The following is a 13,010-nucleotide window of genomic DNA, read 5'->3' as shown; positions in this document are numbered from 1 at the left end:
ACATGTGTGCGGGCCGACCAGTTGCAGTTTTGCAGTTGTTGAGCATTTTTAGAATTGAGGTTGTTGAGCTTTTAGGATTTTACCCCAGGAGATAGAGTGCCACAGGGGCAGGATTAAACCAGAAGACCGTTTGTTGAATGTGATTCACAGTGCCTCACCAAACCATTCTTCTTGGCTTTATGTTCCTTAGGCGCTCCTGTATACCCCTGTATATCCCCATCGTTCTGTCCAGACACTGAGGTCCAGCTCTGAGGGCCTTCTGGCGGTTCCCTCACTGCGAGAAGCAAAGTTACAGGGAACAGACAGAGGGCTTTCTCGGTAGTGGCACCCACCCTGTAGAACGCCCTCCCACCAAATGTCAAAGAGAACAACAATTACCAGACTTTTAGAAGACATTTGAAGGCAGCCCTGTTTAGGGAAGTTTTTAATATCTGATGAATTATTGTATTTTAATGTTTTGTTGGAAGCCGCCCAGAGGCAGGACAAAACAAGGTTGTCCCTTGTCCCCACTGCTCCTCACCTTCTCTCTTGAACCATTCACTAATATCCTACGTCTTAATCCAAATGTAAAAGGATATCCGAGAAAGGGCAAGGAGCATCTGTTGACAATGTATGCAGATATTTTTGTGATGATGAAAGGTCCTAAGGGGTCAGCCTGTGCATTAAAGGAATAATTAAAATCCTTTTCTGAAGTGGCAGGTTTAAAAGTAAACATTGGAAAATCAATGCTGATGTTTTTCAGTCTTCCACCACTGATTCAAATAAACACTTGTCATATTCTTAATACACCTATGTGCTGCTCTGGATTTAGAGACTTGGGTGTGCCGATTTTAAAAATCATGAACCATGTATCTAAACTGAGTTATCCCATTATTTTAAAAATAAACATGGACTTTTAAAAGTGGAACAAATTTAACGTTTCCATTTTAAGAACTATTGCAGCAGTATACATATCATGTTAATTCCTTGTTTTCTGTTCCTCTTTCGGGTCCTCCCTACTTTTTTCCAACTTCCAAATGGCAAACTAAAATTGTTTCATATTTCAAGTTAAGTCTTCAAGGTTGCCCATGAAATCTTTTTTTTGTTTATTTTTTATTTTTAATGAAGGTGGTTGAGGTTTACCAAACCTCTCGGTATACTATGATGCATTCCAATAGACACAGCTAGGTTTCATGATTATGAAGGATGGTAACCCTGTAACTTTAAATGTACTAAAAATGGGAATTAACTTTAAACAGGCTTCAAATTCTACAAATTAAACATTTACTAAAGGATCTGATAAGTTAAACTGCATGCAACTTCTTTTGAATGATTCAAGGTGCCACTAGGTAATGGGGGTACCCAGGAAATAGTATCAAAAATTTATGGTCACTTAATACGGAACCAATTTGGGGACTCATCTAGCCTAAAGTCAGTATGGGAATATGATCTAAAAGTAACAATGGAAGACTCAATTTGGAAAGGCATATGAACGAACAAACCCTTCAAGTCAGTTTCTGCAAATATTAAAGAACTTTCACTCAAAATCTTCCACAGATGGTACTGTATAGGACTCCATCCCAACATCACATCAGCTATAAGCCCCTAATATTGGTGTGGATATGACACTAAGGGGACAAATATACATTTATGGTGGAGTTGTTCCTGTATACAGGTTGTTTGGTCCCTGGTTCACATACAGCTAACAGCAATAATAAAGAACACAAGGGAATTCACTCCGGATCTTTTTATTTTAACAGTGTTCCAAGATACAAAAAACAACAACAACACCGTAGTATCTAAAGAACTCATCACTTTCTTACCAACCGTAGGAAGGCTGTCCATTGTCCAACACAGGAAATAATTTGATAACTATGCAATTGTATAGTTTGTGTGCAACACAAACACAATTGCAACACAAAATGTATGAAACACTGCAATTTCTGTAAAAATAATATTTAGTTTTAAATTAACTCAAGGCGATGCATCATCTTTGTATTTTGGTCCAGTGTGGTGGGATTTTATATAGTATGTTATTAATACTAATTGCCCCTTCATGGATCACTGCCTTGCCGTGGCGAAGGGGCTTGAAGAACTCAGAGAAGCTATGAACTATGCCGAGCAGGGCACCCAAGATGAACAGGTCATAGTGGAGAGTTTTGACCAAACGTGATCCACCTGGAGGAGGAACCGGCAAGCCACTCCAGTATCCCTGCCAAGAAAACTCCATGGACAAAGACAACAGGCATATAAAAGATATGATGCTGGAAGATGAGCCCCTCAAGTCGGAAGGTGTCCAACATGCTACTGGGGAAGAGCGGAGGACAAGTACAAGTAGATCCAGAGCTGATGAAGCGGCTGGGCCAAAGCCGAAAGGACGCTCAGTTGCGGATATGCCTGGAAGCGAAAGGAAAGTCCAATGCTGTAAAGAAAAATATTGCATAGGAACCTGGAATGTAAGAACCATGAACCTGGGTAAGTTGGAGGTGGTCAAAAATGAGATGGCAAGAATAAATATTGACATCCTGGGCATCAGTGAACTAAAATGGACGGGAATGGGTGAATTCAGTTCGGATGACCATCATATCTACTACTGTGGGCAAGAAACCCGTAAAAGAAATGGAGTGGCCCTCATAGTCAACAAAAGAGTGGCGAAAGCTGTACTGGGATGCAATCTCAAAAATGATAGAATGATCTCGATACGAATCCAAGGCAGACCTTTTAACATCACAGTAATCCAAGTTTATGCACCAACTACTTGTGCTGAAGAAACTGAAATTGACCAATTCTATGAAGACTTACAAGACCTTATAGAAGTGACACCAAAGAAGGATGTTCTTCTCATTATAGGGGATTGGAATGCTAAAGTAGGGAGTCAAGAGATAAAAGGAACAACTGGCAAGTTTGGCCTTGGAGATCAAAACGAAGCAGGGCAAAGGCTAATAGAGTTCTGTCAAGAGAACAAGCTGGTCATCACAAACACGCTTTTCCAACAACACAAGAGACGACTCTACACATGGACATCACCAGATGGGCAGCATCGAAATCAGATTGATTATATTCTCTGCAGCCAAAGATGGAGAAGCTCTATACAGTCAGAAAAAACAAGACCTGGAGCTGACTGTGGCTCAGATCATCAGCTTCTTATAGCAAAATTCAAGCTTAAACTGAAGAAAGTAGGAAAAACCACTGGGCCGGTAAGATACAATCTAAGTCAAATCCCTTATGAATACACAGTGGAAGTGAGGAACAGGTTTAAGGATTTAGATTTGGTGGACAGAATGCCTGAAGAACTATGGATGGAGGCTCGTAACATTATACAGGAGGCAGCAACGAAAACCATCCCAATGAAAAGGAAATGCAAGAAAGCAAAGTGGCTGTCCAATGAGGCCTTACAAATAGCAGGGGAGAGAAGGCAAGCAAAATGCGAGGGAGATGGTGAAAGATACAGGAAATTGAATGCAGATTTCCAAAGAATAGCAAGGAGAGACAAGAAGACCTTCTTAAACGAGCAATGCAAAGAAATAGAGGAAAGCAATAGAATGGGAAGAACCAGAGATCTGTTCAAGAAAATTGGAGATATGAAAGGAACATTTCGTACAAAGATTTCCATAATAAAGGACAAAAGTGGAAAGGACCTAACAGAAGCAGAAGACATCAAGAAGAGGTGGCAAGAATACACAGAGGAATTATACCAGAAAGAAATGGATGTCTCGTATACCCTAGGTAGTGTGGTTGCTGACCTTGAGCCAGACATCCTGGAAAGTGAAGTCAAATGGGCCTTAGAAAGCACTGCAAATAACAAGGCCAGTGGAAGTGATGGTATTCCAGCTGAACTATTTAAAATTTTAAAAGATGATGCTGTTAAGGTGCTACACTCAATATGCCAGCAAGTTTGGAAAACTCAGCAGTGGCCAGAAGATTGGAGAAGATCAGTCTACATCCCAATCCCAAAGAAGGGCAGTGCCAAAGAATGCTCCAACTACCGCACAATTGCACTCATTTCACACGCTAGCAAGGTTATGCTTAAAATTCTACAAGGAAGGCTCAAGCAGTATGTGGACCGAGAACTCCCAGAAGTGCAAGCTGGATTTAGAAGAGGCAGAGGAACCAGAGACCAAATTGCAAACATGCGCTGGATTATGGAGAAAGCTAGAGAGTTCCAGAAAGACATCTACTTCTGCTTCATTGACTATGCAAAAGCCTTTGACTGTGTCGACCACGGCAAACTATGGCAAGTTCTTAAAGAAATGGGAGTGCCAGATCACCTCATCTGTCTCCTGAGAAATCTCTATGTGGGACAAGAAGCTACAGTTAGAACTGGATATGGAACAACTGATTGGTTCAAAATTGGGAAAGGAGTATGACAAGGCTGTATTTTGTCTCCCTGCTTATTTAACTTATATGCAGAATTCATCATGCGAAAGGCTGGGCTGGATGAATCCCTAGCCGGAATTAAGATTGCCGGAAGAAATATCAACAACCTCAGATATGCAGATGACACAACCTTGATGGCAGAAAGTGAGGAGGAATTAAAGAACCTTTTAATGAGGGTGAAAGAGGAGAGCGCAAAATATGGTCTGAAGCTCAACATCAAAAAAACGAAGATCATGGCCACTGGTCCCATCACCTCCTGGCAAATAGAAGGGGAAGAAATGGAGGTAGTGAGAGATTTTACTTTCTTGGGCTCAATGATCACTGCAGATGGTGACAGCAGCCACGAAATTAAAAGACGCCTGCTTCTTGGGAGAAGGGCAATGACAGGCCTAGACAGCATCTTGAGAAGTAGAGACATCACCTTGCCAACAAAGGTTCGTATAGTTAAAGCTATGGTTTTCCCAGTAGTGATGTATGGAAGTGAGAGCTGGACCATAAAGAAGGCTGATCGCCGAAGAATTGATGCTTTTGAATTATGGTGCTGGAGGAGACTCTTGAGAGTCCCATGGACTGCAAGAAGATCAAACCTCTCCATACTGAAGGAAATCAACCCTGAGTGCTCACTGGAAGGACAGATTGTGAAGCTGAGGCTCCAGTACTTTGGACACCTCATGAGAAGAGAAGCCTCCCTGGAGAAGACCCTGATGTTGGGAAAGATGGAGGGCACAAGGAGAAGGGGACGGCAGAGGACGAGATGGTTGGATAGTGTTTTCGAGGTTACCAGCATGAGTTTGACCAAACTGCGGGAGGCAGTGGAGGACAGAGGTGCCTGGCGTTCTCTGGTCCATGGGGTCACGAAGAGTCGGACACAACTAAATGACTAAACAACAACAACAATACTAATTGAAGTAAGTTGATTCCAAAAATAAATAAGAATGTTTGCCTATGCTGAGAATATAAGATGATGTTGTCCTGTTTGTGGATAGAATATATCTTATTCAAGTTCTGTTGGCTGCATCTGTATTTTCAGGGTGGGGCAGATCCTATGTGACAAAGCAGAGGGATGCTAAGAGATTGCAGTGACCAGCCTGCTGGCCCAATGCAATACACTGCAAAAGTATTTCTGGCCCACCCTATGTCCCCATAGCGTTGTAGCTCAGCCACTTGCTTCCAGGTCATTCCCCAAGAGCCCCTGATTCTTCATCGTCCGCCATCGGTCTTTGATTGCCACAGGCGCCCGGTTCTTAAAGGAGAATGCCTGGCAGATGGCTTTCCACCTTCCTTCCCCAAACTTCTTCACACCTTCCTTAATCCACTGAGACTCCTCTGAAGTCCAGATCTAGAAAGAAGAGGGCACAGGCTCTCATGAGCAACCATCAAGTGCTGCAAGACTTGCCCCCTGCCCCTATGACAGAACGACAGATACCCCACCCTCTGGAGATGGCTCCATGGCTGTTGCTAACAGAGGATTGCCGCTGACATGGGCTGTAGCCCAGTGATGCACAGCAGGCAAGTATCTGGCCCATATTTCGAGAGATTAAACCTAACTTGATGGCACGCTCTCCACACTTAGTTCTCCTTCTGCAAAATGTGGGTAATAAAATTCAGCCACCTTACAGTGTGGTTCAAGAGGCTATCAAAGATAGCAGATATGACGTGCTGAGATTGCCCAGGCTTCTGGGAAACATCTGGGTATCCAAGACTCTTGATCAATGTTGGCCAAACTTGGCCCTCTGGCTGTTTTGGGACTACAACTCCCATTATCCCTAGCTAACAGGACCAGGGGTCAGGGATGATGGGAATTGTACTCCCAAAACAGCTGGAGGGCCAAGTTTGGCCATCACTGCCCTTGATTAATTAACTAGGAGATGCCCCTTAGTCCAGTGGTTGAACACGCAGAAGATCCCAGCTTCAAACCTGTGACATATCCAGGTAGAGCTGCGAAAGAGACACCTTGTCTGAAAGCCTGTAGCACAGACAATACTGAGCTAGACGGACCAGGATTCAGCATATGGCAGCTTCCTATGTTCCCATTAATGGAGATTTCATCAGTTACTTCATTTGGGAGAGGGGGTCCTCATCAACTGGTCTCCATTTAGAGGGGTCTTATCAAGGCAGACCTATCTGTCCTCACTGGTGTGCTCAGCTCCAGACTGGGTGTAGGCTTGCTTACCTTCTTTTTAGAACCCAAGAGGGAAGTGCTGCTGCTGCTGCTGCTTCTTTTTCCCTTCGATTCTGAAACTCAAATTCAGGATGCATGGAACCACTCAGTAAGCTGGTTATTGCTATTGGCTCAGTAATTGGGAGGTTTTACCACTACTGTCCCTCATCAGAAATTCAGGGTAGTGGTCAATTTCTACCCAGCCCTTGGCAGCATGATGCGTAGGCAGCCAACTACTGATGAAACTATGTTGGAGTTGCCAGAAATGCCAGACATGTCCTCTTTTATTACCGTATATACTTGAGTATAAGCCTACCTGAATATAAGCTGAGGCACCTAATTATAGCACAAAAAACTGGGAAAACTAATTGACTCAAGTATAAGCCGGTTCACCACACAACAAACCTGGTGGTGGCGGCAGCGGTGGAAGAAGAACAAGCAGCCTGAAAGGGCTCCTTTGGGGCCGCTCATTCCTCTGCCGCCACCACACTCGATTATAAGCTAAGGGGGGCTTTTTCAGCATAAAAAATGTGCTGAAAAAGTCAGATTATACTTGAGTATATACGGTAAATTAAAGCTTGGCCGACTCTATACACTGCTGCTGCTGCCAGCCCAAGCTGGGAAAAGAGGCATGTGGGTGCACTTCTTTCTCTGGTTCAGGCTGTCCTCTCTTTTGCTCTTCAAGATATGGCAACTCTAAACTATGTGGCAAACAGCCATCCATGTTCACTCACAGGTGCCACCTCATTCTAGCATGGTTCACAAAATTGATCACTTTGCTTTGTAAGATGTTTACCAGGTTTTGAGAGTTTTCCCTTTAGCCAGCCTGTGCATAGCCTAAGCTGAAGGATCACACTTAACAGTTGTTTTGCCTGCCACGCTGACGATGTTTTCCCCCATGTCATTGTGATGTCACTGGGTAATGCAATGTGGGAAGCCATCCAAACTGCACAGGTGCTTTCATTAGAAGTGTGCATGGAGCCAGCGTTGAGCGTCCTCCAGAACAAGAAGCCAGTCTGAGGCAAAAGGCAATGATTTTGTCCGTGCTGCTGCTGTGCACCTGGAGCAGGCAGTCCAAATATTTTACTTTTTTGAGCCAAGAGCTGTACCCCCAAACCCCTCTGCTTACTGTGTACAGGATACTAGCTGCTTCACCAGGTTCCAAATCTATGGAGCAGACAATGGGAACTCAAAGCTTCTGGCCTGACATTCAGAGGAGAGCCTCAGCTGCTTGGCCGCTTGGCTATTTGGAGAGTAGCTTTGCTATATTTCTGCAATAGCAGCCTTGGGGCAAAGAAACCTTGATCATGCCGAGCACCCAAAACCAGGCAAGCAGATTCAAACAGTTGCTGCTTACCCAGGTGTTGGGGGTCTCTGGGGGGTCTCGGGCCGGTCCCGGTCCCTATGAACCTCTTCACCACCTGGGAGATCCTCTTCTTCATTCTGATCTGGACAAATTCGTCTCCTCTTAGCTAATCTGAATTGGGAGGTATCATCAGGCTCTGCAGCTCCACTGGTTTCTTCTTCTGGCTTTGAAGCTGCCTGGCACTCATCCACCACTTTAGCAACTTCCAAAACAGCTTCCTTTGCCTCCATCAAAAGCCTTGCAACTGTCTCACGGCCTCCCTCCAGAGACTCTGGCTCTTCTTCTGCTGTATTGCTAAGCCCTCCCTCAGGCCTGGGCTCTTCCAAAGTCTCATCAGATCTTCCCACAGATTCAGGTTTATCTGCTGCTGCCAACTCTGAGGTTTCTTTCACCATTTTCTCCTTGCTGGCCATTTCCAAAGGATTGAGCCCGGTCTCTATCTGATCGTCCAAATCCTTTTTTGCCATCTTAAACAGAGAGTGTGAACACAGTTACTAGACAACATTTCTCTACTTTCCTTTCCTTTTTCTACTTCTATACAGCAGCCATGCCCAAGCTGGTGCCCTGAAGATGCTTTACCGTACCTACAACTCTCCTAAGTCCCAGGCAGCACAGCCTCATGATGCTGCAGCTGTTGGATATTGCTAGTCCAAAACATTGTCAGGTTACAAGCTTGATATATGTCAAATGTGACATTGCAGCCCTGTTCTCTTCTGCAGTGGGGCACTTTGCTCTTCACAAAAAGATTTCCCAAACACATAATAGTTAGTCCAGGGAGAAGGCTTCTGTCTTAAGCCTCAGGTGTTGAATGTGCTTTTTTTATCACAGTGGTTAGACGGCAAGAGCTCTGCTGTGGCAATGTGGGTGATATTCAAGTGCTCCAGCAACACACAGGAACACAGGAAGAAAAAAAGCTGGCTCACATAGTTTTCTATCACCACACGTTGAGGGACAGTGGCTCTCCAGGGTTTCAAGCAGGGGACATTCCCAGTCCTAGCTAGAGATGTCAGGGATTGAACTTGAGACCCTCTGCTTGCAAAGCAGATGCTCGGCCTCGGAGCTATAGTCCTCCCACTACTACAACAATCAAACAACCCCCCATACCCTTGCTTACCTCTAAGAGAAAGGGCTCAGGGACACTCCAGCAGCTTTCTAAAGACAGAAGGATTCTCTGCTGGAAAACTTCATACGAGAAGTTCAAGATGGCTGGATGAGTTAAGTTTTTTCTTCGGATGATTCTCTGCAACATTGACCTCATTTTCTAAGAAAAGGGAAATGTTTTTCAGAACTTGCAAGCAAATTGCAGTGCAGGGCAGAGATAAAAGCAATTTTTGCAGTCATTAGACGTTTAAACAAAACAAGCCAAAACACAAGAGCAGTCTAGGTAAGGTCACTAATGCATGAAAGTAATGATGACTAGAGCACAATCTGTAGCAACATGTGCTGCTTGCGGATATAATTTTTCTCATTGCGTAAGGAGGAAAATAAACTCCTAAGTATTTAAGACACTCACTGAATTGGAGAATGTGGGAAGGACAAACCATGACTCTGCTTTGTAGTGAAATGACCCTACAAGAGGCACATTTCAACAACAACAACAATTGCAACATGAACTTATACCTGCTGAAAGCTCACCTGGGAACTTGGGTCCTTTGTCATGTGTTTATTCAAGATCGTTCTGGCTTGTGCATATTTTTTGTTTTTTTATGCTGGTTAAGACAGCCTGAAGAAGAAAGACAAAATAATGGTTTGCAAGGAAGACTTGGGGGGAATGCTCCTAATCTAAGAAGGTACCGTTTGGGAGCAACCCCCCGGCAGTCTTCTAGATCTGCTTTACATTTTCAACTCAGTGGGTTTTCATTGTGTAATATTAGATCACTTATTAAAGAAAATTATTTTTAAATTCAAGTAAGGCAAGCTACTTAAATATCTGCAGGCTAACAACATTGGAATAATGGATGCCTTAGGAGAGTCAGTCAAGAAGCCAATTTTTCCTGGATTACCCTGGATTTCCCGAAGAAGGAAAACATGCTGAGTTCCAATAAATTAAGGCACCTTTGAGCATACATTTCTCTCTCATTTCATCCCACCCTATAGGAATCTTGCCTCCTTGCTTCTACTAACTTTTGTGAACTTATTTAAAAGCTTAATTTAAGCATGGAGAAAAATAGGCAAGAGTTAATCTTGGCATTGAATTAGAACCTTCATTAAACCCTTTCTGAAATATACTGCATTTTGAAACCTAAAGACAGCTCTCCTCGCCTGAGAAACAGTAACTAGTGCCTACAGAAGAGGAAATGTTAACACTTACCGCTTCCTTTATTTTTTGTCTTATTTCTTCTACTGCATCACTGTTTAAGTCCAGTTCATCCTTCATCTTATCCAAAATAACAAGGGCATCTTCAAGAGGCATTAACTTGGTCTCGGGATCAATGGTCCAATCTTCATCAATCTTAGACAGAAACTGCACAATCTGCAGCTGAATGCCAATGCATTTCTCTTGCGCTAGGGGCCGTGCAAGCACAGCTGGAGAAGAACAAGACAGTCAAAACAGTCACTGAGCAAAATCAGATAGGTCAGCAAATCAGGTGTAATGAGGCTTGGGCCAGGGCACCAAAGCCCTGTCCCATACCTTATACCCCTGACCATATACAGACAGCCAACTTCATCTCAACATGCCCTTTGGCCCAGGAATCACTGCGCATTTGCTTGCTTTTTGTGTGTAATCTACAATATCCTTAGTACCCATATATACACAAACACATCACTTTTTAGTGTCTTCCTTCATCTTTGTGGTCAGATATTTTGTTGGGGCTCCTGTTTTGTAGGGCAGAAATGCAGTATGTACAGATTTTATTTACAGACATACAGAAATAATTGCTGTAAGAAAATGGGTGGTAAAGTAGTTGAGCTTCTTAAAACTATACTCCAAAGGTGCTAGGCCTTTCCTAGCGGTTGGCTTCTGGAAACCATCACACTCAACTACAGGCCATACCCAAAACTCATTAAACTCATTCTCTTAATATACGCATCCAATTTGAAATAGATTTCAAGAGGGCGCTGAAGTTTTCAGGTACAGTGGTACCTCGGTTTAAGAACAGTCCAGTTTAAGAACGATTTGGTTTACGAACTCCACAAAACCGGAAATAGTGTCCCAGTTTGAGAACTTTACCTCAGTCTAAGAACGGAATAAGAATGGTGGAAGGGCACCGGAGGCGGGAGGTCTCATTAGGGAAGGTGCGCCTCGGTTTGAGAACCATTTTGGTTTAAGAACGGACTTCCAGAACGGATTAAGTTCATAAATCGAGGTACCACTGTACTTAGGAGGCTACGGGTGTGTGGGGGGATCCTAACCCTTCTTGTGACCATCTGTGATGGGCTTGAGGAGGCATTCATTTAAGGGGGCATGTATCCTAACCAGCTTGCTGAGAATCACAACAGGCTATTTGCAGACCTTCCTTTTGGGTTCTGTGCTGTTGGTTAGTTGTACGTTGTGCCTTTTCTTTTAAAATCGGTTCCCTTAATTTCTAAAGGCAAATGACAAACATTCCAGGGATATAGATTGTATTATATTTTAAGTTGCTTTAGGTTCACTTTTTCTTAAATGAAAACACCTAAGGACTATTAAATGTGATATATAAATGTAAATACGTAATAGTGACATAAGTGGAATAGGGGCTATTAGGCAATATATTTTAATGTTTGATGTTTTAGTATGTTCTGATATACTGTATGCTGTGACTCGTCCAGAGCGGCTGAGCAAACCCATTTATTATTATTATTATTATTATTATTATTATCATCATCATCATTATCATTATTATTAGTTATTTACATTCACGTTCCTCAGCAGGAAGTACAGTGGTACCTCGGGCTAAATACACTTCAGGTTACATACACTTCAGGTTACAGACTCCGCTAACCCAGAAATAGTGCTTCAGGTAATAATAATAATAATAATAATAATAATAATAATAATAATAATTTATTTATTTATACCCCGCACTCCCCAGCCAAGGCCGGGCTCAGAACGTTAAGAACGTTGCTTCAGGATGAGAACAGAAATTGTGCCCGGCGGCGCAGCGGCAGCAGCGGCAGGCCCCATTAGCTCAAGTGGTGCTTCAGGTTAAGAACAGTTTCAGGTCAAGTACGAATTCAGTACCCGAGGTACCACTGTACCTTGAGAATTCTTTCCCCCAGCGCCAATGTTCCCCAAATGCCCCTTTTGTCAAACTAGCTGGTCTCCCCACCATATACGACGTCCCGCAGCTGGCGAAAGTCCCGGCTACGGCCGGCCCGGAAAGCCTGAATGGCCTGGGGGACGTAGAAGGGGACGGTCCACCGGCTCACCGCCTCCTCGAGGGACTTTTCGCGAGCTTCCGCGGCTCCTTCGGACGCTCCGCAGCCCCCCTCCTCCATCTTCCCTCCTACCGTGCGCCACCACGCCGGGAAGGGGGCGTAGCGCCAGTTGCGCCCTTTAAGGATTCCTGCCCCTGACGTGGTGGGTGGGTGGGCGAGGCAGGAGGGCGTCGGGGGGACCGCCGAGAGCATCGCTGGCTCAGAGCCCGGGACCCTGTAGTCTCAGCAGCATCCCGGTCCCAGCGGGGCTCTTGGCTCGCTCCTCTGCCTGGAGCCCACAAAGCGCAGAGGGTGGAAGGGAAGGCGATGGGCAGCGCGCTGCTTGCCCAGGGAAATCCTGCACGTGGGGATTTGAGCCCTTAAAGGAAACTAAGTCCTTCCTTCATGACCAGTTCTTCCAACATCTTAAATTGGGGCATCCAGTTAGTCCTGTACTGAGAATCATCTTCCCTGCCTCTTCCACCCTGGAGATTTGCTTTGTGTGGTTTGTTATACTGCCCTTGCTCTTCCTGAGAGTCTGGAGTGGAGTTTCAAGACAGCCCTGTGAAGTAGGCTAAAGCAAGGCTTGCCTGAGGCTACCCAATAAAGGTTGCCCTCCCCTCCCATTGATTTTTCAAATACTCTTTCCTGCATTTCAAAGGGTTGGACTTGATGATCCTTGAGGAACCCTTGCAACTCTATAAGTCTATTAAATCAAGGGGGCAGCCGGGCAGGTTCCCCACAGATATCAGGCAGAGAAATCAAATTTGGGGAGGATAGGGGACGGAG

General features: G+C 44.3%; 1 protein-coding gene across 3 annotated transcripts; it reads right to left on the bottom strand.

The window, feature by feature from the left end:
* Positions 1 to 7,476: 7,476 nt before the first annotated feature.
* LOC310836330 (telomeric repeat-binding factor 2-like) lies at positions 7,477 to 12,698 on the bottom strand. Of its 3 annotated transcripts, none has more exons than XR_014560009.1 (5): positions 12,134 to 12,698; positions 10,195 to 10,409; positions 9,519 to 9,606; positions 8,998 to 9,144; positions 7,477 to 7,994 (listed from the first exon to the last, which is right to left on the bottom strand). XR_014560009.1 is itself a non-coding variant. In XM_083721459.1 (4 exons), the coding sequence occupies exons 1-3, from the start codon at positions 12,432 to 12,434 to the stop codon at positions 9,547 to 9,549; spliced, it is 576 nt and encodes a 191-aa protein (XP_083577585.1). In that variant the 5' UTR covers positions 12,435 to 12,698; the 3' UTR covers positions 8,001 to 9,144; positions 9,519 to 9,546. The 3 variants fall into 3 exon arrangements, 1 of the variants encoding a protein (XP_083577585.1); XR_014560010.1 differs by lacking the exon at positions 7,477 to 7,994 and adding an exon at positions 8,001 to 8,350; XM_083721459.1 differs by lacking the exon at positions 7,477 to 7,994 and having other exon boundaries at positions 8,001 to 9,144.
* Positions 12,699 to 13,010: the final 312 nt, after the last annotated feature.

The sequence above is a fragment of the Podarcis gaigeae genome (assembly GCF_964106915.1).
Source record: "Podarcis gaigeae genome assembly, chromosome: Z".
NCBI lineage: Eukaryota > Metazoa > Chordata > Lepidosauria > Squamata > Lacertidae > Podarcis > Podarcis gaigeae.
The sequence above is the reverse complement of the archived record's forward strand: the minus strand, read 5'-3'. Positions and strand labels throughout refer to the sequence as shown.

What these genes read in the sequence shown, in the direction of transcription:
- LOC310836330 (XM_083721459.1), bottom strand. Translation starts at nt 12,434, where the DNA reads ATGCTCTCGGCGGTCCCCCCGACGCCCTCCTGCCTCGCCCACCCACCC. An exon ending in GCTGCGGGACGTCGTATATG is followed by an intron (nt 10,410 to 12,133) that starts GTGGGGAGACCA and finishes GTTCTTCTCCAG; the next exon opens with CTGTGCTTGCACGGCCCCTA. An exon ending in GACAAAAAATAAAGGAAGCG is followed by an intron (nt 9,607 to 10,194) that starts GTAAGTGTTAAC and finishes TTTCTTCTTCAG; the next exon opens with GCTGTCTTAACCAGCATAAA.